Source organism: Gopherus flavomarginatus, chromosome 4 (assembly GCF_025201925.1).
Source record: "Gopherus flavomarginatus isolate rGopFla2 chromosome 4, rGopFla2.mat.asm, whole genome shotgun sequence".
Classification (NCBI taxonomy): domain Eukaryota; kingdom Metazoa; phylum Chordata; order Testudines; family Testudinidae; genus Gopherus; species Gopherus flavomarginatus.
The window spans coordinates 68,033,952-68,061,677 of NC_066620.1; the positions used below are offsets into that span (position 1 = coordinate 68,033,952).

Genomic DNA, 27,726 nt, shown 5'->3' on the forward strand with positions numbered 1-27,726 from the left:
CATTACTCATTATCAGCTTTTAGTTGTGCCAATAGTCTCATTGACTTTAGTGGGAGTTGCTTTTGAAAATCAAGCCACTTACATAGGTGCCTAACTAAGGATTTAGTGGGGATATTTGCCAAAGTACCCAAGGGAGTTAGAAGCATAAAACCAATGAAAAGTCAACTTTCAAGTCAGCCTAATTTCCTTAAATGTGTTTGAAAATCTCCCCATAGGAGTCTAACTTTGAGTCTTTTGGAGGGTGCCTATAGATAGGGCCGGCTCTACAGTCTTTGCCGCCCCAAGCAGCGCAACGAATTGCCGCCACGGGCGGCGGGGGCAGTCCATGTGCCCTCAGGGCGGCAGGCGCGTTTCTGCAGTGGCAGCAATTCGGCGGCAGCTTCTATGTTTAACTGAAGCCACTGCGGACAACAGGGATTGCTGTCCCTTGCAGATTGCCGCCCCAAGCAGAATGCTGGTGCCTGGAGCCGGCCCTGCCTAGAGACTTTAAGGTCAGAAGGGACCATCGTGATCATCTAGTCTGCAATGAAAGTCTTGGCCTTGATAAAACAATATGGGATAAGAAAAAATAACACGATGAATCCTTAAAACTAGATTAGTGTAAAATAAATCCAATAGTGTATGAAAATATTGGTTAGTGAGATATATACTGGTACCCTAATTTTGTTGACTCCATTGTAAAACATGAGAAAACAAATGCCAATAAAAATCAGTAAATCCATGAAAGAAATAAAATAATCTACAATTAATAAACAGCTTCTTTTCTAAAAAAAAGAAAAAGAAAAAAGTGATTTTATTGAGTTATAATATACAGCTTTAATATGTTAGGGTAATCATACAAGATCTCTTTTGTGTTCAATTTACATATTACAATACAGACATGAGCTCAGATCTTTTGTTTTAATATACAAAAGGAATCCAATGGTTGTCCACTAGCAGCTTTGAAACTTGGCAAGAAAGGTTCTAAGGATTTTAAGTGCAGTAAAAGACCATGTAGAATACAAAATGAGTACAAAGGACTTTTCTCCAAGGTGTATAAACATTTGAAAACAAACAGTGCCTGCTCCACAGGGCAGACAACCGGCAATTAAAAAAGTCAGTGACCAATGTTCCAGTCCAGAAAAGAACTGGAGGAGCATTACCCTGTGTTACAACTTTTCTAAAATGGCCTTAAAAATCTGTATAAAAGAATTTGCACTGTTCAGAAAAAGATGTTTTGAAGAGAAACGGTAGGAAAGGAACTGCACAATCAAAAAATGAAAAAAGTAATATAAAATATTTTCACTGCTATTTAAATGCCAATTAAATCAAGCAATAGTAAAAACAAAAAACCCAACACAACCACCCCCTCTTCTGTTTAAAATAACAGCACTGTTTTGCCCATTTCCAATGAGTTGTACTTATGAACACACTATATACTTGTTTTTCTTCCATATAGAGAAATGTGTCCATTTGGTCTGTCATTTCAGTGAAGCTGATGAATATCAACCCATCACATTTCACCTTCAAGAAACACATTTTAATGCTGTTTTCCATAAAGTCATCACTCTAAATTAGGTGCATCCTCAGCTCAAGTTAAATACATTTCTTCGTTTTCTTTATACAGTGCAGAGTATATGGGCTTAGGTTATGTAGATTCTCCTCTACTCCAGTTCACTGTCTATTTCTGAGTTCAGTGGTGTGCAGTAGTTTGGCTTGTCTGAAGGTACATAGCCTGGCAGACACAAACACTTGTACGAACCTTCTGTGTTAATGCACTTGGCGTTCTTGCAGAGAGACATCCTACTGTTCAGTTCATCGCATTCATTCACATCTGCAAAAACAGACACACCAGAACATGTAGATAAACTGCAGTATAATTAAACATGTCAATGTTGCTATTTTCCTCCACAAAGACTATTTCCCCCTGGATGCATTAAATTAACTTCTATCATCATCAATGGTAGAACATGTATGAAAAAGTGATAAACTGTGTATTAACTTCAGATTAGGCAGAACTATATGGGAGGATCAAAAGCTTTTTAATGAATACACATTTAATGGAAAAGAAAACAGTGAAGTGGATATCACAGGGAATCAGTAATGGTTTAAACAGTCTTTCACTGCTAAATCAGTAGTTTGAATTCAGTCTAGGCTGTTAAACAATTATTATTAATTACTCACTTCTAAATAGGCAGAATTTGATTTTTATTTTTTTCTAATTTCATCAGATAATATCAATGTTTACATTTAGCTTTTTTCTATTTTTATCTATACACATTTTCACATAATTATGGATTTTAAACATTTCAATTTTTATCTGTGAAAATTTTTGCAGTCAAAAGAAATTTTTTTGGGTGGGGTCAGACAATTATTTAATGAAAATAGACACAGATTCAAAAAATTAAAGTTTTATAACTGTTAAAACACTAATTGTCAACATCACATGTCAAAATACACAAAATAAATATCCTTCAGTCAAACTCTAATAAGTTCTGAAGCAGCATTTTTCTTACTTTGCCTACCTATACATTTCAATCACTGAAGGAAATTTTTTTGGTCAGTATGCGTGTGCATGGTGAAACTGATATTTACCAACAAAAATGAGGAGGCTCTTCAAGGTGTGGTCCTGATCTGTATTCTCCCTGGACCATGTGCCCAAAGTCAGAGTAGTGTCCATTGGTCCATGCATGTGCCCTGACTTGCTTTATCCTTCTGTCTGAGGCAATAAAGGGTGGGGTGCACTGACCACATCTCCAGTTCCTTCTCCACTATGAATTTGACAGATCTGAAGCAGAGGGGAAAGAGGGTGGGAAGTGGAATACAGACAGGGACCACCCATCTCAAAGAATTTTGAGTTACAGGTAAGTAACTTCCTCCTCTTCTTTGAGTCATGGTCCCTACTGTATTCCACTGTGGGTGACTGAAAGTAATACCTGAGTTAGAGGAGGGTGCAAGGAGGAGGATGGAAGGGTCATGTGGAGAATTGCTGTGCCAAAGCAGGCATCCGCCACTGAGTCCTGCACCAAGGTATAGCATTTTGCAAATGTGTGGACAGAACTCCACATGGCTGCTCTACATATGTTTATGTAAGACCCATTTTGAAGGGACGCCATGGTCATTGCTTGAGCTTGAGATCTAATGGAGTGACCCCAATGGAGTGAGTGTTCGTGTGTGTGTGTGTGAGGGCAGTAGGTTTAACAACTAGTAGCAGAGTTTAATGCAGCTGGAAATCTATTTGGAGTTTCTCTGGGTGGAGATGGCCTGTCACCTGATTCTCTCTCTTACCGTAATAAGCAGCCTAAGGGACTTCCTGATTGTTTTTGTTCTTTGCAGGTAAAAGGCCAAAGCTTGTTGGATGTTGAGGGAATGGAGCTCTTCTGCAGATGTGTGCAGGTTTTGGGAAGAAAACGGGTAAGTGAATGGACTGGTAAAAATTTCAAGTGTAAGCCTAAGGAAACTTAATTCTTGTGGAATACTGTAAATGGCAGGTCTGCCATCATAGCTTCGAGATCTTCTTTGAGTGATTGCTCATGTCCATTCCAATAGGTGTGTACGCGCGCTGTGTGCACGATTGTTGGAAGGTTTTATCTTAGTGGTACCTGTCGGGTCGGCTGTGGAGCCCCCTGGTGCGGTGCCTTTATGGCAGTATATATAGGTCCCTGCTGACCGACTGCCTGCTCAGTTCCTTCTTGCTGGAATACTCCGACACAGGTAAGGAGGGTGGGATTTGGAATGGACATGAGCAACATATCTCAATGAACAACAGTTACAAAAGGTAGGTAGGTAACCGTCTTTTCTTCTTCGAGTGATTGCTCATGTCCATTCCAATAGGTGACTCCCAAGCAGGTTTGACGGAGGAAGGGTCAGAGTTCACCGAGTTGCTGATTGCAGTACAGTAACGCTTCACTTAACGCTGTAGTTATGTTCCTGAAAAATGCAACTTTAAGGGAAACGATGTTAAGCGAATCCAATTTCCCCATAAGAATTAATGTAAATGAGGGGGTTAGGTTCCAGGGAAATTTTTTTCACCAGACAATAGTGTGTGTGTGTGTGTACACACACACACTATAAATTTTAAACAAACAATTTAATACTGGTACACAGTGATGATGATTGTGAAGCTTGGTTGAGGTGGAGGAGTCAGAGGGTGGGATATTTCCCTTACTGCTAAATGATGAACTAGCAATTGGCTGATCCCTCAAGGGTTAACACTCTCACTCTGCAAGGCAGCAGGAATGGAGGGAGATATGCGCATTTCCCCTTTAAGTACACTGCCTTGTTAATTAGATCAGCTTGCTGAGACTGCAGCTGCTGCAAGTTCCCTCCATCCTGAGCCCTGGTGTGTCCCCCCCTGCTCTATGGAAGATGAGGTAAGTGGGAAGCAGAGGGGAGGGGGACACCCTGACATTAGCTCCCTCTTCCTTCCCTTCCCCCCTCCACAGCAAGCAGGAGTCTTGGGGAGCAGCTCCAAGACAGAGAGCAGGAGCAGCACATGGCAGTGTGTGTGTGGGGGGAGGACAGCTGCAATTACTAGCCTGCTGGGCAGCTGCTGCACAGGGAACTTAGAGGAGCATGGAGCTGATAGGGGGGCTGCCGGTCCACCCTGGTTCCAAGTCCCCACCAGCTAGCTGCAATGGGCTGCTCTTCCTGCAAGCAGTAGACAAAGCAGGCAGCTGCCAAACAACGTTAGAAGGGAGCATTGCACAACTTTAAACGCGCACGTTCCCTAACTGATCAGCAACGTAACAATGAAATAACATTAACCGGAATGACTTGAAGTGAGGAGTTACTGTACTGTCCTGCTGAAGGCTGCATCGTCCCTCACCTGTTGGGTGATAGCATAGTGCAACATAAAGGTGTGGATGGAAGACCATGTTGCTGCCTTGCATGTGTCCTGGATAGGGACCTGCGCAAGGAATGCAGCAGATGACACCTGTGCTCTTGTGGAGTGCGCCGTTAACGGTGGGGCTGGAATTTTAGCTAGGCCGTAGCACGTTCTGATGCAGGACATGATCCACGATGAAATATGCTGGGATGAGACGGGGAGCCCTTTCATCCTCTCAGCAAGCACCGAAGGAGGATACTGTGTCCAGGGCCCCCAATATGGCCAATAAAGCAGGATCAACAGGAGGTTGCAGGGTTCTCCTGGCATGGGATGCCAGGGGCTCTAGGAAGGCTGAGGAGGTAGTTGCTTCCATGAGTGTGTTGAAATCTGTGATGTTGGACAGAAGCAGTATGGCAGAGGCAGTTCTTTCCCCCATTCTGATTCACTGGAAGAGGAAAAGGTGGATGCTGGTTCCAATGACAGTACCGTCAGAGACAATGGAGTGGTGTATAACATATGCGAGGAGGGTGATAGACCCAGTATTGTAGGCATATCCTGTGGCGGAGATATGAGTTCTCTGGAAGTGGAGGGACCCTATAGAGGAGGAGACTCTGGATTCAGTAAGGCAAAGACATCTTGGGGTGCAGCCATGGATCTGGATCTCCTTGGTGTAAGGAGTATTCTCTCTTTTCCGGTCGCCAGTACCATTGCTGAAGCCTTCCTGGTGTGGGAGCATCTTGCGAGGTGCTGGAGATGGCAGTACCAATGGTTTGCTGCCTGGAAGGAACCACTGAATCCCATTGTTTATGGGTCTTCTTCTCATGCCTGTGGGACTTAGAACGTGGTACATCCCCTTGGGCTGAGCTAGTGGAGGGAATGTTCAGTTCCTTGGACTTGGAGGAAGACTTAGGGGACCGCTTGCTAATCTCCTGACTAGGCCCCACCATGGATCTGTGGGGGCGGTTCTGCTGGCACCAGAGTTTGACGCAAGAGCACATGGCACGCTCCTCGCTGAATCAGGCTGACATACAGGTAGGGTTCCCTGGCCTGGGTCCAAATGAGGTCTCAGGGCCATCTCCATGACATACTTCCAGAGAACAAATACTCGGCCTTCTCTGAGATGGCTGGGGAAGGACTGGCAAATAGTGCACTTAGCCGGGATGCGAGTTTCTCCCAGGCAGTGAAGGCAGCGTTGGTGGTTGTCGGTGACTGAGAAGGATTGTGAGCAAGAGGCACAAAGTTTGAAGCCAGGGGTTCTAGGAATAGTTTAGTACTTGAACAGGCGTACCAAGTAGGATGACAGACGATGAAAATCTCCGAAGTCTATTCTAATCTAACTGTTAATACTAGTAACTACTAAAACTAGGAAACAAATAAAATTAGAAAAAGTATGGCTAAAACTGATAAAACTATTTACAACTGTAATTATTAGAACTGCGTCAGAGACAAAGGCACTGAAGGTTCCGAACCAGACTATGCAGCGGTGAGAAGGAATTGGAGATGCACTCGGACTGCCTTGCTCTTTATCACCTTGGATGGAAGCACAAGGCAAGTCAGGGCACATGCACAGATCAGTGGACACTACTTTCAAATTCTCCAACTCCGAGAGCATGGTGTGCATGCGTAACCCACAGTGGAATACAATAGGGACCTTCACTTGAGAAAGAACTAATCCTTTGAAGCTTGCTCATAAAGTGCCATCCGGTGACTGTTCAGTGGTCTACGTGAAATGCATTGTTGAGCTCAGTTCTTGGTGTAATACAATTCTTACATAACCATATTAAAAAAGAAAAGAAATACAGCTAGCACTAGTTGGCAGTCTTAGCAGAGAGGCCAGTGACTAATAGTTGTGAAGAGAAATCTACCTCACTCCTCCAGCAAGTCTCTATAGCATTGGACTGAGGTGCAGTAGGGCTATGCCTTCATTGCCCAAAAAGGTGGTTGGTTGTTTGGTTTGTTTTACAGAGATAGAACAAATGTGTATGAACTATCTTGCTGTAAAATCCTATTGGAGACATGGTGCAAGTAGTTTTTATTGCAGTGCAGTTAGACAAGATCAACAGTATATGCCATCACCTCTGGTTGACCTCAGCTAGCTACTTTGCAGTAACAACCACAGACCCTTTGCCTTCACTAGCATTTTACAGAGATATAGCTAATATACGTTAGTTATCTCGTTGTAAAACCACACCTTTTTTTTGGCAGTGAAGACAGTTGTTAGGGCAGATCAGTATAAAGAAGCTTACGGTGCTGCTACTAGAGTTGCATCTGTTCTGCAGATAATAAGAGCATGTCAATCTCCAGTGTTCTCAGTTCAGTTCTTTACATGAGTAATACATTCACTTAAAAATATCTTGGGGAAACAAGGACAGAAAAATACATGTGAATATATATATACATGTATATGGGAAAACATATGATACAGTTAGATAAGGGATGACATTTTTCAAAGTGACTTAGGGTCAGATTTTTAAAGATATTTAGGTGCCTAGAAGTTTGCCAGCCAGTTCTGTGGAAGGCAGATACCACCGGTCCATTAAAAGAACCATTCTTGGTAAATGACTGGTGCCCAATTCTCACAAGCACCTGTGTGCCTAACTCCCATTGACTGACCTCTTGAGGTCCCTTCCAACTCTATGGTTTCAAAGGGAGTCAGACACACAGGTACTTCTGAATATCCCACTAGGCACCTATTGAACCTGTAGGTGCTTAAATATACTTTTAAAAATCTGTCCCTAAGTAACTTTTGAAAATGGGACTTGGGCTCCTAACTCTCTTAAATACTTTTGAAAATTTTAACCAAAGCTTGTTCTGCAATTTAATGTATTACATTTTATTTATGTGAGTTATTACTGAGTGTCTTTTAATTAATAGTACCTTTACCATACTAGTTAGCTTAGCACTGAAATTGACACAGGCACGCTAACATACTTTTTATGACTATTATGAATAGTATGTTTCCCTAGCTAATTATTAGTAGTATACACTCCACAATCCCATATTTCTCATGGATACTTAGGACAACTGTTCACTGTTCAAGTGAAAATGGCTTTCAATATATCATATATAGATTTAGAATGTTTAACATAATTCAGATGATCTTTTGTCAAAAAGATTTTCTCCTACAGCAAATAAGTAACTTTACTCACATAAGTAGTTTCACTGAAGTTAAGTAAATGGGTCTGCTTGTGTGAGTAAATCTGCTAAAATACAAAAAATGAATTGTATGTAAAATATTGCATTGTAATCTCACCAACACAAGTCATTTTGGCCATGTCCAAGTGGTAGCCATCAAAACAATCACAGGTATAGCCTTCCTGGACTCTGACACACCGGCCATTTTCGCATCCATTCAGAATGCCACATTCCTCTGCTTGTAACTCCTCAAAGCTGTTCAGAAAACCTAGGTGGAGAAAGTATTGCAAACAAATAAGTTAGAAAGACGCTGATCCCCCTTTTTTTTTTTTTTTAAACAAATGTATCGTCTCAGGGGTTTACTGGGATGTGACTCAACTTTGTAGAATATAGGTCAGCTTTAGCAAATCTGCTCCATCTGGAATTTTTAATATACTAATAAAATACAGTTATATTTTAAGATGAACATAAAATGGCTGTTTGAAATGTGTATAACTAATGTTAAAAGATTTGATCCATTTTTATCAGACATTTTAATAAATTATCTCATTGATAAAATATTACTTTGTAATAAAATCTTGTAAAATCAGACTTTATAAGAGTTTATAGTGCTGATGTAGAAGTATTTTAGGATAATTTGAAAAATAATTATAAAAGCTCTTCTAAATATTACTATAAAAAGTGGAGGGAAGAAGTTATATTGTAATTACGCTAGATCAGAGGTAGGCAAACTATGGCCCAGGGGCCGTATCCGTCCCTTAAGACGTTTTAATCCAGCCCTTGAGCTCCTGCCAGGGAGCCCGGTCAGGGGCTTGCTCCGCGTGGCTCCTGGAAGCAGCGGCACATCCCCCCTCCAGCTTCTATGTGTAGGGACAGCCAGGGGGCTCCGCACGCTGCCCCCGCCACTCCTATTGGCCAGCAAATGGGGCCAACGGGAGCTGCAAGGGCAGCACCTGTAGACAGGGCAGTACGCAGAGCTGCCTGGCCGCACCTCCATGTAGAAGCCAGAGGGGGGACATACCGCTGCTTTGGGGAGCTGCTTGAGGTAAGCACTGCCTGGAGCCTCCACTCCTCACCCCCTCCTATGCCCCAGCCCTCATCCCCCTCCCAACCTCCGAAGCCCTCGGTCCCACCCTCCTGCACCCCAGAGCTGTACCGCCAGCTGGAGCCCTCATCACCCCCACCTGCACCCCTGCCCCAGCCTGGAACCCACTCCCGCACCCTGAACTCCTCATTCCTGGCCCCACCCCAGAACCCCCCCCGCCAGAGCCCTCACCCCCACCCCAACCCCCAATTTCATGAGCATTCATGGCCACCATACAATTTTCACACTCTTGGGCCAAAAAGTTTGCCCCACTCCTGCTCTAGATGAAACATGCAAAAAAATATTAGTCCCAACTGCCTTGAGTGAAGTAAGAGGAAATTAGACTACTAGCCTGTTGTGGTTTTGGCTAATAACTCTTTAGGAGTCACTCAGATACTTGGATGATGGGCACTGATATAAATACTTATAAACTACTTTACTGTGTCTTGTCATAATCCTAGGTAGTGAGCTCTCTGGGATAGGGACTGTCTTTGTTTTCCTAGTTCGTACCATGCCTATTATGAGGAAACCTTCAGCCCTGATTTAGGGTCTCTAGACAATAACATAATAATAATAGGGGAAGAATGCATATATTTTAAAACTTATTCAAAACTTATTCAAAAATTTTAAATGCTCATTGAATTTCAGTAAGATTAAAGTGCTCATCTAAGTACCAACAAGTTATTTATACAACAGTCTTATTATCTTTCCATTCTTAGATGCAATAAATAAAACAGAACTGTAGATGGCAGCCAACCACATCAAAAAGAATATTTGAGAAAAAGTCCGCAGCATTTAATAACATCCCTCCTGATCCAGTTTAAATAATATACTGGGGTTTGGTTTTTTATGTGGTCATGGTGTGTGCATGGCAGGGGACACACAGAGGGGATTTTCTACTGACATTTAATTCACACATTAACTCCACAAACAGACCATTGGTGTATCTAAAACCTGTTCATATATTTGGAATCATTTTTAACAGATATTTGATATGTATAATACACCTCTGTTCTATTAATCTCTTCCTCTCTTTTACTGTTATTCCCTTCCATCTGCCTTTTCACATTTTCCCTTATTAGTCCAGGCTCCTCTCATTCTTTCCCTCATCTCACATTTTCTCTATCCATGCCCTATCTTTCTAATTGTACCCTCTCTGTCCTCATCCATATGCCCTCTATTTGCACAAATCTAGTGTGTCCAGCACTGGCTCTTCAAGGCTGTCTGGATACTTCACAGGTTCATGTCCACTTGTGGCCAAAATGCGCTTAGTTTGGGATAAGCTTGAATTGTGGAACAGATCAACATAACAAAAATGGTGCCGCATACCATAGAGACTTAGAAATTAACTTGAACATATATTTACTTTGTTGAGTACACACCTTCACATATAGTAGGGATCATTACAAAGTTTCCTATTAATGTAGTGAACTGCAGTAAGATACAGATATATAAAAATGTATTGAGTAGATTATTTTGCTTTACTACAAGAAAGCAGCAAACTTTTCAACAACCTCTATTATATTTTAATCCAGTTAGAGGGGCTCCTTTACATTGCAGGCATTTGCTGGGCCATGATATAGATGACTAATTATGAAAAACAAACACTGTCAAGCAGGGAAGAGGTGGTGCTCTTGAACAAATTCTTTACAAACGAAAGACATCATCTGTTCTGCACTGTGCTCACATAATAGCATGCTGAAATCTTTAATTAGCTGAAACTGGTTTAAACAAGATTGTTTGCACTATAATCCATACTGCAACATGTCTATTTTTAAGCTCGCTTGCAACAAGTAACAAATATTTGTTTGCAGTTCTAAGAGAATCCAATGGTAATAAAATTGAAAAATATTTAATTCGCATGTCAAGATCTGTACTGTAGGCCTTTCAGGGCAAGAACAGTCTCTTTTCTGGGATCGTATTGCACCCAGCACAAGGGGTCTCAATCCCATTTGGGTCTCAATCTCATCTCTGAGTACTACCATATAATAAACATTTATATTAAAATTATCATTATTAACAACAATACAACTGGTTAAAATGTCCAAAAGGATCAAAACTTTGGGCATTTGCTGAGGCATATCCAGCATTTGCTCAAGCATCTGCCCAGGATAGGGTTACACAGATGTGTTCTAGGTTACAGTCTGTGTTCATTGGCATTATTGTTTCTGATTTAGTGGCAGGATGCTAGAGAGATTCTAGTTCTGATATCTCTTCGATATCTCCTAGGGTTACACACAGTTCTCTAATAACTTATTAATGGAAAGTCTTTTATCAATGCTTATAATTTGAGGAAGTACTTTTTTACACCCCTTTATAATTTGGACACTGGAATAGAAAGCACGTCTCCCACTCTATTTCTCTTCTATCATATTGGGGACACAATCATCTCTTTCTGGGGTTTTCATTGTGCTTTGATAATTTTCATCAGTGTTAGAAGTCAATATTGTTTAGCTTTGTACAGCTCTGCATAAAGTCTACTAGGTTTGTTAGGTATTAAACAGAGATGAACCCTGGTTTCTGTAGACTACATTTAATAGAATCATTGAAATGTAGGACTGGAAGAGACCTCGATAGGTCATCTAGTCCAGTCCCCTGCACTGTGGCATGACTAAGTATTATCTAGAGACCATCCCTGACAGGTGTTTGTCTAACCTGTTCTTCAAAACTTCCAGTGATGGAGATTCCACAACATCTGTAGGCAATTTGTTCGAGGTCTTAACTACCCTTAGAGATGAAGTTTTTCCTAATGTCTAACATAGATCTTGCTTGCTGTAATTTAAGCCCATTTCTTTTTTACCTGTCCTCAGTGGATAAGGAGAACAATCTCCTACCCTCTTCTTTATTATAACCTTTGCTGTACTTGAAGACTTATCATGTCTCTTCAGTTTTCTCTTCTCCAGACTAAGCAGATCCATTTTTTCAGTCTTCCCTCATAGATCATGTTTTCAAGACCTTTAATCATTTTTGATTTTCTGATTAATCATTTTGCTTTCCTCTGGACTTCCTCCAATTTGTTCAGGTCTTTCCTGAAGTGTGGTGCCCAGAACTGGACACAATACTCCAGCTGAGGCCTTATCAGTGTTGAATAGAGTGGAAGTATTACATCTCGTATCTTGCTTACAACACTCTTGCTAATACATCCCAGAATACTGTTTGTTTTCTTTGCAACAGTATTACATTGTTGACTCATATGTAGTTTGTGACCCACTATATCCCCCACATCCTTTTCTGCAGAACTCCTTTGTAGGCAGTCATTTCCCATTTTGTATTCATGAAATTGATTATTCCTTCCTAAATTTAGTGCTTTACATTTGTCCTTATTGAATTTCATCCTATTAGTACTTGTGCAATTAGCGGCAGGGAATACATCTCAAACTTCTGCTACTCACTGTAGTCCTCTGGCCCTGTTCAAAGCTATCATTTTGATTTCTTTTACCATTATTTCTTTTAACTTATTAACTCATTTTAATGGGAGACATGTTGGGTAAGAGAGAAGTGATACCTGCATGCTATATGTACAAGGCAGTTGGGATTGCCTGTTCCTTTTGTAACCACCATTTTGTTTCTAACGTAAGACTGAAGAAATATGCTGGACCAAATTCAGCCCTGGTATAAGGGTGTAAGCTGAATTCAAGGCAGTCCAAGTAGTCTAGGTCAGTGGTTCTCAAACTGTGGGTCGGGATCCCAAAGTGGGTCACAACCTCATTTTAATGGGGTCAGCAGTGCTGGCTTAGACTTGCTGAGGTCCAGGGCCGAAGCCCAAGCCTAAGAGCTTTAGCCCTGGGCAGCGGGGCTCAAGTTATAGGCTACCTGCCTGGGGCTGAAGCCCTTGGTCTTCAGCTTTGCCACCCCCCAGGGCAGCAGAGCTCGAGTGGGCTTAAACTTCAGTCCCCCCTCCTGGGGTCATGTAGTAATTTTTATTGTCAGAAGGGCGTTGTGGTGCAATGAAGTTTTGAGAACCCCTGGCCTAGGTCCTGATCAAACAGATTTCCATTGACTTCAAAGCAAGATGGATCAGGCTCTTATTCAATTAAAAACCCATGCATTTTTCAAGCATAAATTTAGAACTCTACTTCTATAAGATTCTGTAGGAAGATCTTTGCTTTCCCCGTGACCTATTCATTTGTGTGTGTATTGGCATTCCAACTAAAGCCTGTGCAAATCATACTCAGTGGTCATGCTAAACTAGGCAATTTTTTTGGAGTGAGAACATCATGCACACACTCCACCTCCCCCACATAAGTTCTGCTGGAAAATCATGGAAAGCTGGCATGAAGAATTTAAAAAAAAAAATTTATATACCCCAAAGGAGTTTGAGTAGCATGCTCCAAAGAAAAATTAGTCTTTTGACCTTTAGCTGTAAATCTGTTGGTAAATATAAATTTAGTATATCTGGCACACATTATTTCACTATATTAAACAAAATAATATTGTACTTTGGGCCCAAATGGGCTCATATACAACTCTGGCGCTGGAACCTGAACACCGGACAAAGTTAATGTAATAGGAATAAGTAGAACATAAATAAATAGGCCACATTACTCAGAAGCAAACAGATGAATGAAGCCAACTACAGGGAAGTAATCCAAGTTATAATCCTGCTTTCAAGAATTTTACATAACAGTGATATTTACTTACGGTCTTCAACAAAGAGTGGATCAGTTTCTGGGGTATAGTGTTCCTCAAAGTCAACCAAAGCATCTTGTCCATATGGTCGTCGAGATCCTGGAACTGGAACATTGCACAGCTGGGCATAATCCTCTGAGGAGGAAAAACAAAATAGGACATAAAACTAAGCACACTTGTAACAAAGGACACATTACAGCAGTTCCAATGACCTGCAACTCCTGTCAGCTGGAAATAAATGTCTTTCCTAGAAACAGCATAAATCTGAAGCGTCTACAAATTTTTCTCTCCCCTTCAAGAAGAATGTCATTAAAATGTAATGGGCCAAATTAATCCCTTTTGTGACTTCAGTTGTTTTACACTGAAGGAATGGATTTGAATTAACAACTCTACAAAAAATTAAGGGCCAGATTTTGGCAGTCCTTTCAAAGGAGGAGGGGATGAAAAGGCATAAGCAGCTTACCATACTCCCACTGCACAAGGGCCAGCTGCAATTATAGTCTTTGTACCCCTTGACTGCAAAGACTACTTCAGGCCAGAACAGGTGTTGGAATTAGCCACCCAAAACGAGGCAAAGCGGGTGAGGAGAGAGTGGGTCCATATCTGTCCCACACACACTGCACTGGCCAGTAGAGCTGGGCCAGTGTAAGTAGAGAATACTTTGCATCCTTCCATCATAGCCACTTCTCATTGTCCCACGATGCGGGCCATGTGCTAAAACCAGAGTGCCCAGATATCAGTTCCTCCCAAGCTCTGCTTGGCTAAGGGACTGAAAAGGCAGAGAGGTCCTGGGAAAGTAACTTTATGGTCCCATAACTGCATACAGAGTATGGCTCTTTGTCCTCTGCTAGTGGCTGGACCATGTTTTATGATTCTGCCACTAGCTGTAAGTTAATAAACAGACCTGGATCTTTTAGCTGAGGTAATAGAAGCTTTTTTGTTTTGGTTCAGATGTCCCAGGTTTGATCCCTCTGCTGATGACCCCCTCACCCCAGGAGGATTGCATTACATCTTCTGCCTGTCCCACACTGTAAGTTAGACCAGCCTCAGTGCAGTACTTGAACTATTATTACATATTGCAATGAACTACATACAAGACAGATGCTTTGAATAAAAACCTCATTGTCATATGGATCTATAGACACCTCCTGAATACTGCTGCAGACATTTTAGCATCAAAGCAACACTTCCCATACAGAATAACTGGTTTTCAGATAACCTATAACAGGAAAAGTATGAAGAAAAAACTCAGGCACTGGTGTGATGGCCACAGAACTGGCAAGCTCTCACTATGTAGAACTATTCCAGATAGTAATGGCTCCATAAAATCAGACTGTCTTCACTCAAGCCCAGAAGCTAGAACCACTCACTGGGCGAAGATGACATCTTTTTCACAGAGAAAATCACATGCATGTGGCTATCAAGAACAACACATTGCTCATAGGATCAGATACACAACACCCTCCCTTCCAAGAATCCAGCCTATTCATAAAAAAGTCATGGAAGTTTAAATGGCAGCTGGAGCTACCAACCTCTCACAATGATTCTCTGGCCTTCCTATCTATCTTAGGGTTTTGTATACAGCCTATAATCGTATCTTAGCACTTAGATATATAGATCTTTTCTGGATGATACAAGAGTAGACAGAACCTGAGACCCCTCTGAACAGAGATTATCAACATCTCCCTTGACAAAGGGAATTTACTACCTACCCTAAAACATTCATAATTCTGATCAGAACAAAAGAAACCACCACTCAGTGCTAGTGACCTTGCAAACTACCTCCCTGCATTATCAGCCTATGCATGGAGGAAGCAGGGAGCGTAAAGGGGAGCAGGCTCTGTGGGCCTGCCATTTCCCTCATGCACAGATGAGAGGGTGGAGAGGATTGGGAATTAGGCAGAGCTTTGACTCTGGCCTCTGGGCAAAACAGTTTAGTCATGGAGGAGGGAAAAGTAGTGTGCTGCAGATACGGGCCAGCAGCAGAATACTTCTCCGTGGATCAAGAGTGGGAACCAGGAAGGGACTGTGACTTGGAGTCACAGTTCTTTCCGTGGGCTGATCCCCACAGTGCACCTAACTCAGGACAAGAAGCAAAGTCTCAGGGCCACATCCTCAGCTGGTGTAAATCATAGCACTCCATTGGGTCGTTGTGGTATGTAAGTAGATAGAAAGTTAAGACCACAAAAATTAACCAAGAATTTTGTCCATAAACAATTTAAGGCAGTGTTTGTTTAGAAGAGGGCAGAGGGTTAGATTAACCACTAGGATTGTCAGAACTGAGATCTGTATGAGGAAGATTGTTTTTTAACTGTTTGCATTTTTTGCCTTGATTTAGCCAATGCTATCATGCCTTCACTTTCTGAAGCACCAAAATAATATATTTAAAATGAAACAGAAAAAGAGGTAACAACAAAAAAAGATGTATCTATCAGGAAGGGGACTTAGTGCACTTTTCTAGATGTCATGTTAAAATGTTTATGTATAATCTTGCCTCATAGCAAGAGTGTCCAACATGCCTTACAAATCTTCGCATAGAATGCATTTACCATGAATATTAAACATATGAGGAAAACATTTTAAACAGAAAGAATATCCAATACTAAGAAAAACTGGAAGGAATGCAACTGAACACTACCCAAAGTACAAATAGCTGTCATAATTTTTGGTTAAAAATGAACAGGAACATTGGTATTATCCCATGCGTAATAATTCTTGAAATGTTTAGAGATTTCAAGAGTTGAGGTAATTTTCTTTTTGCAGAATTTTCTGTATACATTTGTTTTAAATCTAAAACCAATGAATGTCAAATACTACATATTTCAGAACTAGGCAACTGTAATGACTGATTATTTTTTTTTCCAAATTAAAAGACCATGATCTCACACTGATCTAAACCAAGAATAACTCCCCTGAAATGAGCGGAGTTAGAATGTTACAAAACTCATGCAAGAGGGATCACTTGCCAGTTTAAGAACTCTCTCTCTTGGGGTGGGGTTTTTAACATTGTTAACTTCCACTGACTTTAATGAGAGCAGAGTTAGGCTGATGCTCAGCCCTTTTGGAAATCATGCCCATTATATACCATGTAACCCTAGCACTGGGAATTTTCTTGACCCATGTTCTGAGTATTCATACATCTATTTCATAATTGGGACAGGTTCTAATTGCACTATATACAATACATTTTAAAAATATTCTAATTGGAAAAAAAAGTAGAAACCACCCACCAGTAGCCAGATGGTCTGAAGTTCCTGCTGTTTCTACCATTGCAAAATACATTAGTATACAATGCCAGAAATCTCAACTCTCCATGTTTAAGGCATTTGTAGGAGAGTCTGCAACTGTAATGTAACATCATGGTATTTGGGCCTGTGAGAATAAATATTCCAGTACAATTTGCTAAAGAGTAAACATGCAACCCTCCTAAATGTGTGACACCCATTATTATTATTTAACATACTGTGTACTAGTGTTGAAAATGTACTTATCTTTGATTTTAATTATGTACATAATGCAACAACTGATACAAAATACTTTCTTTGGAGACCTCCCTTGAGTTGATGCCTTGACTCATGATTCTACCCATTTTACTGTAAATATAACAGTAAGTCTACATAAATGAGTTACTGTACTGTATTTTTCTTAGCAGATATCTCCATTGCAATGCATTGGCTCATGCATCTCCATGTAATCAGCGTTAGCGGTATCAATATATCTGTCTGTAAAATGTTACACTTCAGTTTTGTTTATATTTTTAGACCCCTCTGTCATATTTTATAGTCATGTAAAAATTGTATTGACTGCAATATGTAACACAGTGGTGGAACTAGTTGCTAGCCTATTTTTAATACAGATGACCTGGATAATTTGAAGTCTCAGACGGTATTTTAGATTGCACATCTGTCAATACAAAATGCACAGTTTATTATCTAATCTATTGGAAATTTGGAACTTTTTCTTTGTCGCACTGAGCCTTCCTTGACGCAACTAAGTTTTGAATGTCTTCATTGCTAGGTCTTGTACAACAGTTACAAATAAATTAATGGTTAATAAATGTTGTAAGCATGTTACTGACATAAGTAGGATGTGTTTTATAAATAGTTATAAGCACATTAGTAGGAGGTGTCATAGATGGTTATAAGCCATGGTTATACAGAACCTGTTGGCCTGTTGGACTCTATAACAATTGATTAATCATTTATTAAAACATCTACACCTCTACCCCGATATAACACAGTCCTTGGGAGACAAAAAATCTCATTGAGTTATAGGTGAGACCTCACTATGTCAAACTTGCTTTGGCCCCCCCCATTCCCTGACTGCCCCCTCCAGAGACTCCTATCCCTAATCACTCCAGGACCCTACCCTCTACCCAACCCCCCTGTCTCCTAACTGCTCCAACCTCTAACCATCCCCTCCCCCCCCGCCCCTTGACAAGCATTCACCGGCTGCGGCAGGAAGCGGAGCAGCCCAGCCCCAGCCCACTCCACTCCACCACCTCCCAGCCGCGGTGCTCCGCTTCCTGCTGCCAGTGAGTGCGGGAAGGCTGGGGAAAGGATGCCCCCCCGCACTCACCTGTGGCAGGAAGCAGAGTGACATGGCTCCAGCCTGCTCTGCTTTCCTTGTCCCGGCACCAGGTGAGCTTGGAGGGCATCCTTTCCCCAACCTCCCCGCACTCACCGGCGGCAGGACGCAAAGCAGCCCAGCCCCAGCCAGCTCCACTCTGCGGTGCTCTACTTCCTGCCGGGCAGGTTAGTGCAGGATCTTTCCCCAGCCGACCCCCAGCGACACGGCTGGGGCCACCTTGCTCCACTTCCCGCCGCAGGTGAGTGCAGAGAGGTTGGGGAAAGGACGCCCTCTGTACTCACCTGTGGTGGGAAGCAGAGCACTGCGGCTAGGAGCTGGCGGAGTGGAGCGGGTTGGGGCCGGGCTGCTCCGCTTCTGTCGTTGCTGGTGAGTGTGTGTGGGGGGATCTCTTCCCCCAAGCCCCCTTCCCCAAGCGACGCGGCTGGGGCAAGGGCCCCCAAAAGTGCCCTTCCACAGCTCCTGCCCCCCAGACCCAGGGAGGGCAGCCCCTGACTGCAACTGAGACCCTCTGCCCCGGCCTGGCACCCTTAATACGCTGCTCAGAGTGCATGTCAGAGCTTTACTCCCTTGTATGCGAACCCGCCTTATATCGGGTCACGTTATACCGGGGTGGAGGTGTATTCATCTTTTATTAATACTTTATAAACTATTTATAAATGTATCTTTCATGTGAAGTGTGACCTAATATATTCTAACAAAGTCACTTAGGAAATTTCAATTAAACACTTGTTTGGTGCATACTTGTGACAGATTTGGAGTTGCTTGTATTAATTTATGAAATTAGGGCTGTTAATCACAATTAACTGAAGCAGTTAATGCAAAACAAATTAATTAGACTAAAAAAATTAGTCATGATTAATCAGTTTTAATCACACTGCTAGACAATAAAGACACTGCACTACAGTACTTGTATGAGGTGAATTGAAAAATACTATTTCTTTTGTTTCATCATTTTTACAGTGCATATATTTGTAATCAAAATAATAATATAAAATGAGCACTATACACTGTGTTCTGTGTTGTAATTGATATCAATGTTTGAAAATGTAGAAAAACATGCACAAATATTTAAATAAATTGTATTCTATTATTAATAGTGGGATTAAAACTGCAATTCATCAAAACTTCTTTTAATCTCATGATTAATCGCTATTAAGTTTTTAATAGTTTGACAGCCCTACTATGAATACTACATACGCCAAATGTTTGTCTGAGTACTTTAAAGATTTTTATTGTATGCCTATATTAGGTTAATTCAGTAGCCAGGTGCTTAGGAAATTTACCAAGAAAGAAGGACAACAGCCCAGATAATAGCTCTTCAGTAAACATCCAGGAGTATTAACTATGATATGCTACCTCCCTTTCTGTGATGGGCTTGCCTGATTGTCTTTGGCAGAACTGAATCACCCCTCCCACCCCATGAAGGGAGGGCAGATCAAAAACTTGAGAGGGATTAAAGGAGACACACTCTGAATAGGAGGGAGACAGGGTTTCTGAACTAAAGTGAACTAGGCCCCAGCGGCTGGGGTGTCTGAAAAGACAGAAGATAGACTAACAGGTCCCCCTACATGGGGGTAGGATGACCAGACAGCAAATGTGAAAAATTGGGACGGGGATGGGGGGTAATAGGAGCCTATAAAAGAAAAAGACCCAAAAATCGGGACATCTGGTCACCCTATATGGAAGATGGAAACATAACTACACATGTATTTGTTCTGTTGTTTTAAACCTTTCCCCTTGCTATTCTGTGTTTTGTTAAGATTAAACAAATACTTTGTTTTAAGAAGGCTTTTTTGGGTCACTGTATTCACCACTGGTCACAAGCTCCCAGAGGGAAGAACCACAGGTACAGAGTCTAGTAGGACCTATTGTGGAGTAAGCCTGATTATTACAGGGTTCTGTAGCCTAGCACCCTGCTCTAAGAGTGGGAGAATCATGAGGTTCCTCCCCAGAGAGGTGAAGACTCATGGCCTATGACCTGGAAGTTGTGCACTCAATGAGATCAGAAGAGGGGACAGAGATGCAAGTACCCTTGAACCACGACACTAATATTTTACCTATAATGCAGAAATTAATGGACAATTTCAAACCAATTGTGTTCCTATAAAGAAATAAAAAAGCATAGCTATTTTTCATGTTTCATAATCTATGTTAATAGCATTTACTGTTTGTTTATATTTTCTCTCCTAGTCTATCTCTTGGCTCTAATCAGGGCTATTATATCCATGGCTCAAGAACAGGATTTTCCTTTTTATGATGTGTATATTAGTCCATATGTTTCTAAGTTCTTCTTAAGAAGTACTTCCAAAAAAATATATGGGCAGTGCATTTTGTAACTTAAGATGACTAATGCATAAGGAAGTTGATGTGAGCTTCCAAAAATTTAAAGGGACTTATTTTCAAAAGTAGCTGCCTAAATTGTGCATGAAAAATAAGTGTGTTTTAGAGGAAAATAGGAAGATGCACATGCAAACCTGTGCAGAAGTCAACCATGACTACTAGGTGACAAAAAAGGAAGATAAAACATAAGTCTGATATAAGTCCAATGACTGGACATCATGTACCTGGATTTTCAGAAGTGTTAGTCAAATAAATGTACATCTGATTGTTACAAGAGAACTGGACTTGACAAAGCCTGTAGCCATCTTGTGCACTTAGCCACCATAAGCTGGAAGTGAGGATACCTCGTGGCAAGGAAGAATTTGGCCTTGCTTAGGCAGACAAAAACATCTGCACAATTGCAGTGTTACTAACAAGGAGAGCTGACATTGGTCTGGGTGCCTGTGTTTATAAGTTTCTTGCTGGAGTTGCTTTACTAATAAGTAGAAATTATGAACTCTTTGCTGCTGCTAGGGAAATTGTTAGCCTATTAGAAGTTACTTTGAATTATTCTTTGTTTTAAGTTACTTATTTAAAAACATAGTTAAAACGTGTACTTTGGAAAAGTTTTGATTTTCTATGAGCAAGAAGACACTAACATCAATCTCCCTAGAAGCTAGGAGGAAGGCTGGCCACGGGAAACCTGCTGCTGTCACTCAGCATCATCTCAGGCTTTTGATAACTATATTCTGGGACACTCTAGACTATTGCTAGTTTAGATGTATGCTTTGTACTCAATAAAAGCAAGGGTTTTTAGGTGGAAGCACTCTTGTGTGTACCAATCATTTATGAGAGGGAGACGCTGTGTCCCCCACTGATTTATTTCCTGACACCTCCTAAAAAACAGTGATTAATTATCATAGTTTTAGGTTCAGATAACCCTGAGTAATGTAATTTGCCTGTAAAATTGTGGTGACAAGACATGCAACCATGGTCAGTGTACATGCAAAAGAAGTGCTCAAGTATGTGCTTGAGCTTCTGAAAACTGGATCCCAAATCTCCTGTCAACTAGTTTATGCTATTGTTTCATATATTTAACACAGAATATTATAAACAGTTTTTCCTGACATGACCATGATTACAAATGAACAACGGCCAAATCCTCCCTCCCACCACAAAGAAAGCTTTATTTTCTGCCCAGCACCTTATAACTGTCAGCATCACATAAAAAAGAGCCAAACGTATCAACACCATGACAGTTCTTTAGAAATATTTTAAAATGCGACAGTTTCACCATAGAAGAAATCACTGGAGACAAGGACAATGCCAAGAAAATATTTATTACACAAATATGTGTCCCAATCAGATTCCGATCAGTCTGAATTGCTTAAGCTGTGCTCTCTCAGGAAATTGCATCATCTATGAACCAAGACTGAAAAGATTTCTGTTCTACATTTAGACAGCTAGCCTCACTTACATGTTTGACATCTGCTATAAATTGGAGTTTAGGTTAAATACACATGACAAGGTTATTTCTTCTTAATTCATAGAGCTCAAGAAAGAGGAAAGGGCACTAGTCACAACAAATGATTTTTCCAGGAACTAAGGAAGGATATTTAGGTTCTTGCAGAGATAAGCTCTAAAGCAAATGGCTTCAGAAAAGCTCACAATGGATAAACTCTCCTGTTGAAGTTGAAGAAACTCAGGTTACCAACCTGCTTATCGCTGAAACTTTCAGGTTTTTTTATTTCAGAACTTAGGCTGTTCAGATCTGTTGAAATAATAATTTCTCCTACTGCTTGTGGCAGACTAATAAAACTACAATGAGTCAAGCTATGTCTATGATAACTTCACTGCTGGTTTCCAACCACTCACTCACTCACGATTTGAGGCGTAGGAACATCAGCTTTCGCTTTTCCTCTTTTAAATACACAACCCAATCTCTGGTCTCTTTTTTCAGATCAGGATTCATACCAAAAGTAAATGAATATATGAGTCAAAGTTTTTAAAAGCAACTACATCTTCACCACAGGCACTTGTACAAATAGTTAAAATCATAATAAAAATTTTTTTCAGTATAAATTGTCACTGTCATCTAAACAGCTATACAACAGTACAACAACCTAATGATTAAGTACTTTACCATAAACAAACAAATATCCAATAGTACAAAAGCTTTGCAAAATGCTTGAAAGCCAAAAACTCCAGGCTCTGTAGGACCAAGGAGAGAGAAATTCCAGAACTTAGGACTTCTCATGGAGAATGCTTTGCCAGCATTTTCGCACCTAGCTTGAGCACCTTTGATGACTGACTGCAACTATAGAGATAAAATTTGGGGAGAGGGGTAATCAGGGTCCAAACCAGTTAGAGCTTTATAGGTCAAAACATCATAGATTCCAGACAGAAACTAACTGGCAGCCAGTGCAGATCCTGGAGCACTGATGTAACGTGCTCTCTGTATGAACCTTTTCTTAGTGGTAACTGTACTCTCCTCCACCCAGCAACGTTTCGAAAATGTCTCAAGGAGAGCCTTATATAGAACAAATTGTAATAGTGGAATCCTGAAGTGACAAAGGTGTGGAGAATGGTCACTAGATCCGCATATAAAATAAATAGTTGCTTGCACCCTACTTGCAAAGGAAAGATGATAAAACTTAATCTTATCAACAGCAGGTACCTGAACATCTAGAGGACCAAGAACGATGCAAAATCCTAAGGTTATGAGCTTGAGTAACTAATGCCCAGACCTGATATAAACTCTGCCAGGTGGTTTCCCACAACTTAAAAACATTTCCCCAGTCTTCCTCATAGGAAGCCTCAAGCCAGTTAGCCTTTACTCAAGCCCCAATTTCATTCAGACACAAGGTAAGGCACTTCTGCTGCACCTGCCAGAGTTGATGAGGTGGAAACAAAGTTGGATTCCTCAGCAGCCCGTGCCTCCCAGTGAAACCTCCCAATAGACCATATACGCACTGAATAGGATGAATGTGAACATGGAATTTTGCAGCTCTCTGCAGTGGTTAATCACCCAAAACCAAATCTCTGAACTCCCAGAAAGAACTGAACAAAACCACTGCGAAGTGATTCTGTCTATCCCTGCTAGAGACTGCAGATGCATCACCAAACAGAAAGCAGTAATAGTTGGTCCATGACAGTATTATAGCCTCCACCATACCTATTTTCCTTTCAGCATCGTATTTCCTCCAAACCAGCACCGCAGGAATTGAGGGAGCCTGACCACCTCCATATCTTAAGCTCCTGGCAAAACTGTTTCACTCTCCTAGCTACACTAAGGCAGCCACTGAAAAGACGTAGCTGTTGCAGCTGGGTACTAGAACAGCGATTTCTAATGCAGGCTTAAAAAAACACATTAATATACCAATCTCCCCCAAACAAAACACAATCCCCAACATACATACATGCACACACCCCTTTCTCCCCCATCTTACTCAACATCTAATTTCTGCTGGTCTCTCTCACCCCCACCCCCCCGCACCAGATTTACTGTTCCCTGCAACAATATCCCTTACTTCACAATCTATCCCAACACCATAAAATTCTCAATAGGAGCTACTGGAGACTCAACAATTTTTAAACTCAGGACATTTTAGTTAGGTGTCCAAATATGGACATAAAGGCTTGATTCAATTGTAGATATCAGTTTTTTAAAATCGTGGCCAATGTGCCCTATTTTCAAATATGGAAGCTTCAATTTAGTTAAATCCATATTTAGGAACTTAAATAATCACTTTAGGCACCTACATTAAGTGCTGATTAAGGTGCCTAGGTGCTTAAACTTAGGCATTAACGTTTGGAAGTTAGATCTTATAGTAAGAACAGGTAAGTGCTAAGTGACCAAGGAGGCAGAAATTCTACGTTTTTTACAAAACTATCCAAACAGAGATAGACTAGACTTCTCCTCTTGATTCAGAATGCACCTTTTCCATTCAGAATGCTGCTGTCTGAACTGACAGGCGCCCTAGAACCCCCCAATAGAAGTTTTGTGAATTACTATAAATTTCTTTTATTGACTGAGTGACAGATGAAAAGATTAGGCGATACAGGCCTGGAAAAGCTAATATCATTGTAAATAGCCTTACAAGATGAAAGGTCAATATGAACTGTTCTGTAACACAGGAATCTTACAAAGACAATTATTATTTCATCAAACTGTCAGTTCGTTGGCCTAATACAATATATATATACATACTGCAGAGTCCCAGAATGAATATAGAATGTTTCTGTGGTTACCATTTCAGTTCAGTATTAGATCCAAAACTGTGAAGACTTTTATTTGGAAGATAATATTACTGTTTGATTTCAGCTGTACTGTTGCTGTCTTAATACTTTGTTGTGCAAGATTACAGACAGCAAATTACTTCATTAGTTTTTAGTGGATTTTCTCTTATTTTCATATATCTTACCTGTTTTATCTTTCTTGCATGTCAAAGAGACAAATCCTGCAAACTCATTCTCATGAAAGTAGTTATTAGTCACCTTTGTAATATTACAGTCAATGCACATATGCCTGTGAGTAAGGGCTACTCACATGAGCAAGTGTTTGCAGGACTGGACTTTTAGGCAGAAAGACCAAACGAGTCTGACTAGCTTTATAGTGAATTATGGAACTGCACCAACAGTTTTGATTGGGATAATGAAACTTGTTTTTGTAATGTGGCAAATTGCCAGTACTGTTATGCTGGGTCTCGCGCTTTCTCTTCTTTGGGGAAGGTTCAGGGCGCCATTGCTTGCCTCTGGACTGGTATTTTAATTACCCCACTACTGTCCTTGAGGAGAGGAGTGGAGAGGGAGGGACCTGGGCCCGCCCTCTTCTCCAGGTCCCAACCCAGGGGCCCTGAGGTTTGTGTTGAATCACTTGAACTAGCAGTTCCTTCCTCTGGGCTACTTCCCTCTCCTGCCCTTCAGCTTGGGAAGGGGCTTCTTGCCCTCCTTTTACACAAGCCAGGTGCCCCTTACCTAGGGTTTCTTTTCGATTTCTCAGCCCACCGCAGCACTCCTTCAAACTTTCCTTTTGTCTCTCTTCAATACTGTTCTCTTCTCCTACTCCTTCAAACTGCTCTCTGCTCCAACCAAACCTTCCTGCTCCAACGCCCACACTGTCTGACTGAAGCAGGGGTTTTTATCACATGACTGACTGCTGGTGCTCTAATTGGCTTCAGGTGCTCTAGTTAATCTATAACAAACCTTCCTCTCCTTGCAGGGAATAAGGCTCCCTGCTAACACTCTCCTGCTGCCCTCTGGCCATGCTGTATCACATATTCCCCCCCAACCCCCCCGCTCAACACCAAGGGGTTGGGCTATTTGGGACGAGAGGCAGTGCCGTCGCGATAGGCCATCAGCGTTGCCATGTTGGCTTCCAGCTCTATGCTGGACCCAAAAACGGAAAGGCTGCAGAGAGAGGAACCACCTCGTCACTCTGGTGTACTTCTCCTTGTTCCTGTGCATCCACTGGAGCGGGGCATGGTCTGTCACGAGGGTAAACTGCTGGCCCACGAGATAGTAGCGGAGAGTCTCCATAGCCCATTTTATCGCCAGACATTCCTTTTCGACAACCGCGTACTTTTGTTCCCTGGGGAGGAGCTTCCGGCTGAGGTACAAGATGGGGTGCTCCTCCTCCCCTACCATCTGGGAAAGGACGGCACCAAGCCCCACCTCCAAGGTGTCCGTTTGTAGGATGAACTCCTTCTTGAAGTCTGGGGCTATGAGTACTGGATGGCAGCATAGGGCTGTCCGTAAATCTGCAAATGCTTCTTCTGTCGCATCAGTCCACTTCGCTATCTCGGGGCCCCGAGCTTTTATCAGATCCGTCAATGGCCCTGCCCTTGTGGCAAAATGAGGGATGAATCTCCGATAGTATCCTACTATTCCTAAAAATGCTCTGACCTGCTTTTTGCGGATTGGTCGAGGCCAACCTTGTATTGCCTCCACTTTGTTCCATTGGGGTTTTACCAAACCTCTCCCTACTACATGCCCAAGGTATCTGGCCTCAGCTAGTCTTATCACGCACTTGAGAGAGTTAGCAGTGAGACCGGCCTTTCGCAGGGCATCCAGCACTGTTTCTACTTTTTCTAGGTGCGTTTCCCAGTCAGGGCTATGTATGACTATGTCGTCTAAATAGGCGGCGGCATACTTGGCATGGGGTCGTAATAACTTATCCATAAGTCTTTGGAATGTTGCAGAGGCCCCATGGAGTCCGAAAGGGAGGACAGTGTATTGAAACAGGCCATTGGGTGTAGAGAAGGCAGTTTTTTCTTTGGCATCCTTGGCCAGGGGAATTTGCCAATATCCTTTGGTCAGATCCAGAGTGGTTAGGTATCGGGCCTTGCCTAACTGATCAACTAGCTCGTTAATGCGTGGTATTGGGTAGGCATCAAAGTGGGATACTTCATTCAATTTCCAGAAGTCGTTACAAAACCTCAAGGTGCCATCAGGCTTGGGGACTAGGACGATCGGACTGGACCACTGGTTGTGCTATTCTTCAATGACCCCGAGTTCCAGCATCTTCTTCACTTCCATCCTAATTTCTTCCCTTTTAGCTTCTGGTATTCAGTATGGTCTTATCGTCACCCTTACTCCGGGGCTGGTGACAATATGATGTTGGACTAGTGTTGTTCGGCCCGGTTGTGTACAGAATTCGTCTTGGTTCCGGTGGATCATTTCAATGACCTCTGTTCGTTGTTCTGGGGTTAATTCAGGAGATATCTTTACCTGTCCCTGTGGGTCATCTGTCTGAGGTAGAGCTCCTCGATGACCAGACACGTCTCTCTGTCATGCCAGGGCTTCAATAAGTTGATGTGGTAGATTTGCTCTGGCTTTCGGCGGTCTGGTTGCTTAACCTTATAGTTCACTTCCCCAATGGCTTCCACTATCTTATATGGTCCGTGCCAGCTGGCTAGAAGTTTGCTTTCTGCTGTCGGTACTAACACCATCACCCGTTCCCCCGGCTGAAATCTCCGTACTTTCGCCCGACGGTTGTAATATATATGTCCGCTGGGCCTCTTGTGCTTTTTCCAAATGTTCCTGTACTATCGGAGTTACTCGAGTTATTCGCTCTCTCATCTGTGTCACATGCTCAATGACATTCTTTCCTAGGTTGGGTTGTTCCTCCCAATCTTCCTTGGCGATATCTAATATCCCGCGT

General features: G+C 41.8%; 1 protein-coding gene and 1 long non-coding RNA gene across 11 annotated transcripts in view; one reads left to right on the top strand and one right to left on the bottom strand.

The window, feature by feature from the left end:
* Positions 1-774: 774 nt before the first annotated feature.
* LTBP1 (latent transforming growth factor beta binding protein 1) overlaps positions 775-27,726 on the bottom strand; it is a 358,939-nt gene continuing 331,987 nt past the window's right edge. For all 10 annotated transcript variants that reach the window (XM_050951316.1, XM_050951315.1, XM_050951321.1 and 7 more), the window contains 3 exons: positions 13,668-13,790; positions 8,061-8,210; positions 775-1,813 (listed from right to left, as the gene is read on the bottom strand). In XM_050951316.1, the coding sequence (XP_050807273.1) occupies positions 1,644-1,813; positions 8,061-8,210; positions 13,668-13,790 (443 nt within the window). In that variant the 3' untranslated portion in view covers positions 775-1,643. The remainder of the gene's footprint in view (positions 1,814-8,060; positions 8,211-13,667; positions 13,791-27,726) is intronic.
* The window catches only part of LOC127049943 (uncharacterized), a 77,106-nt gene continuing 52,692 nt past the window's right edge, over positions 3,313-27,726 (top strand). The window contains exon 1 of the long non-coding RNA XR_007774113.1: positions 3,313-3,393. This is a non-coding gene — a long non-coding RNA (uncharacterized LOC127049943). The remainder of the gene's footprint in view (positions 3,394-27,726) is intronic.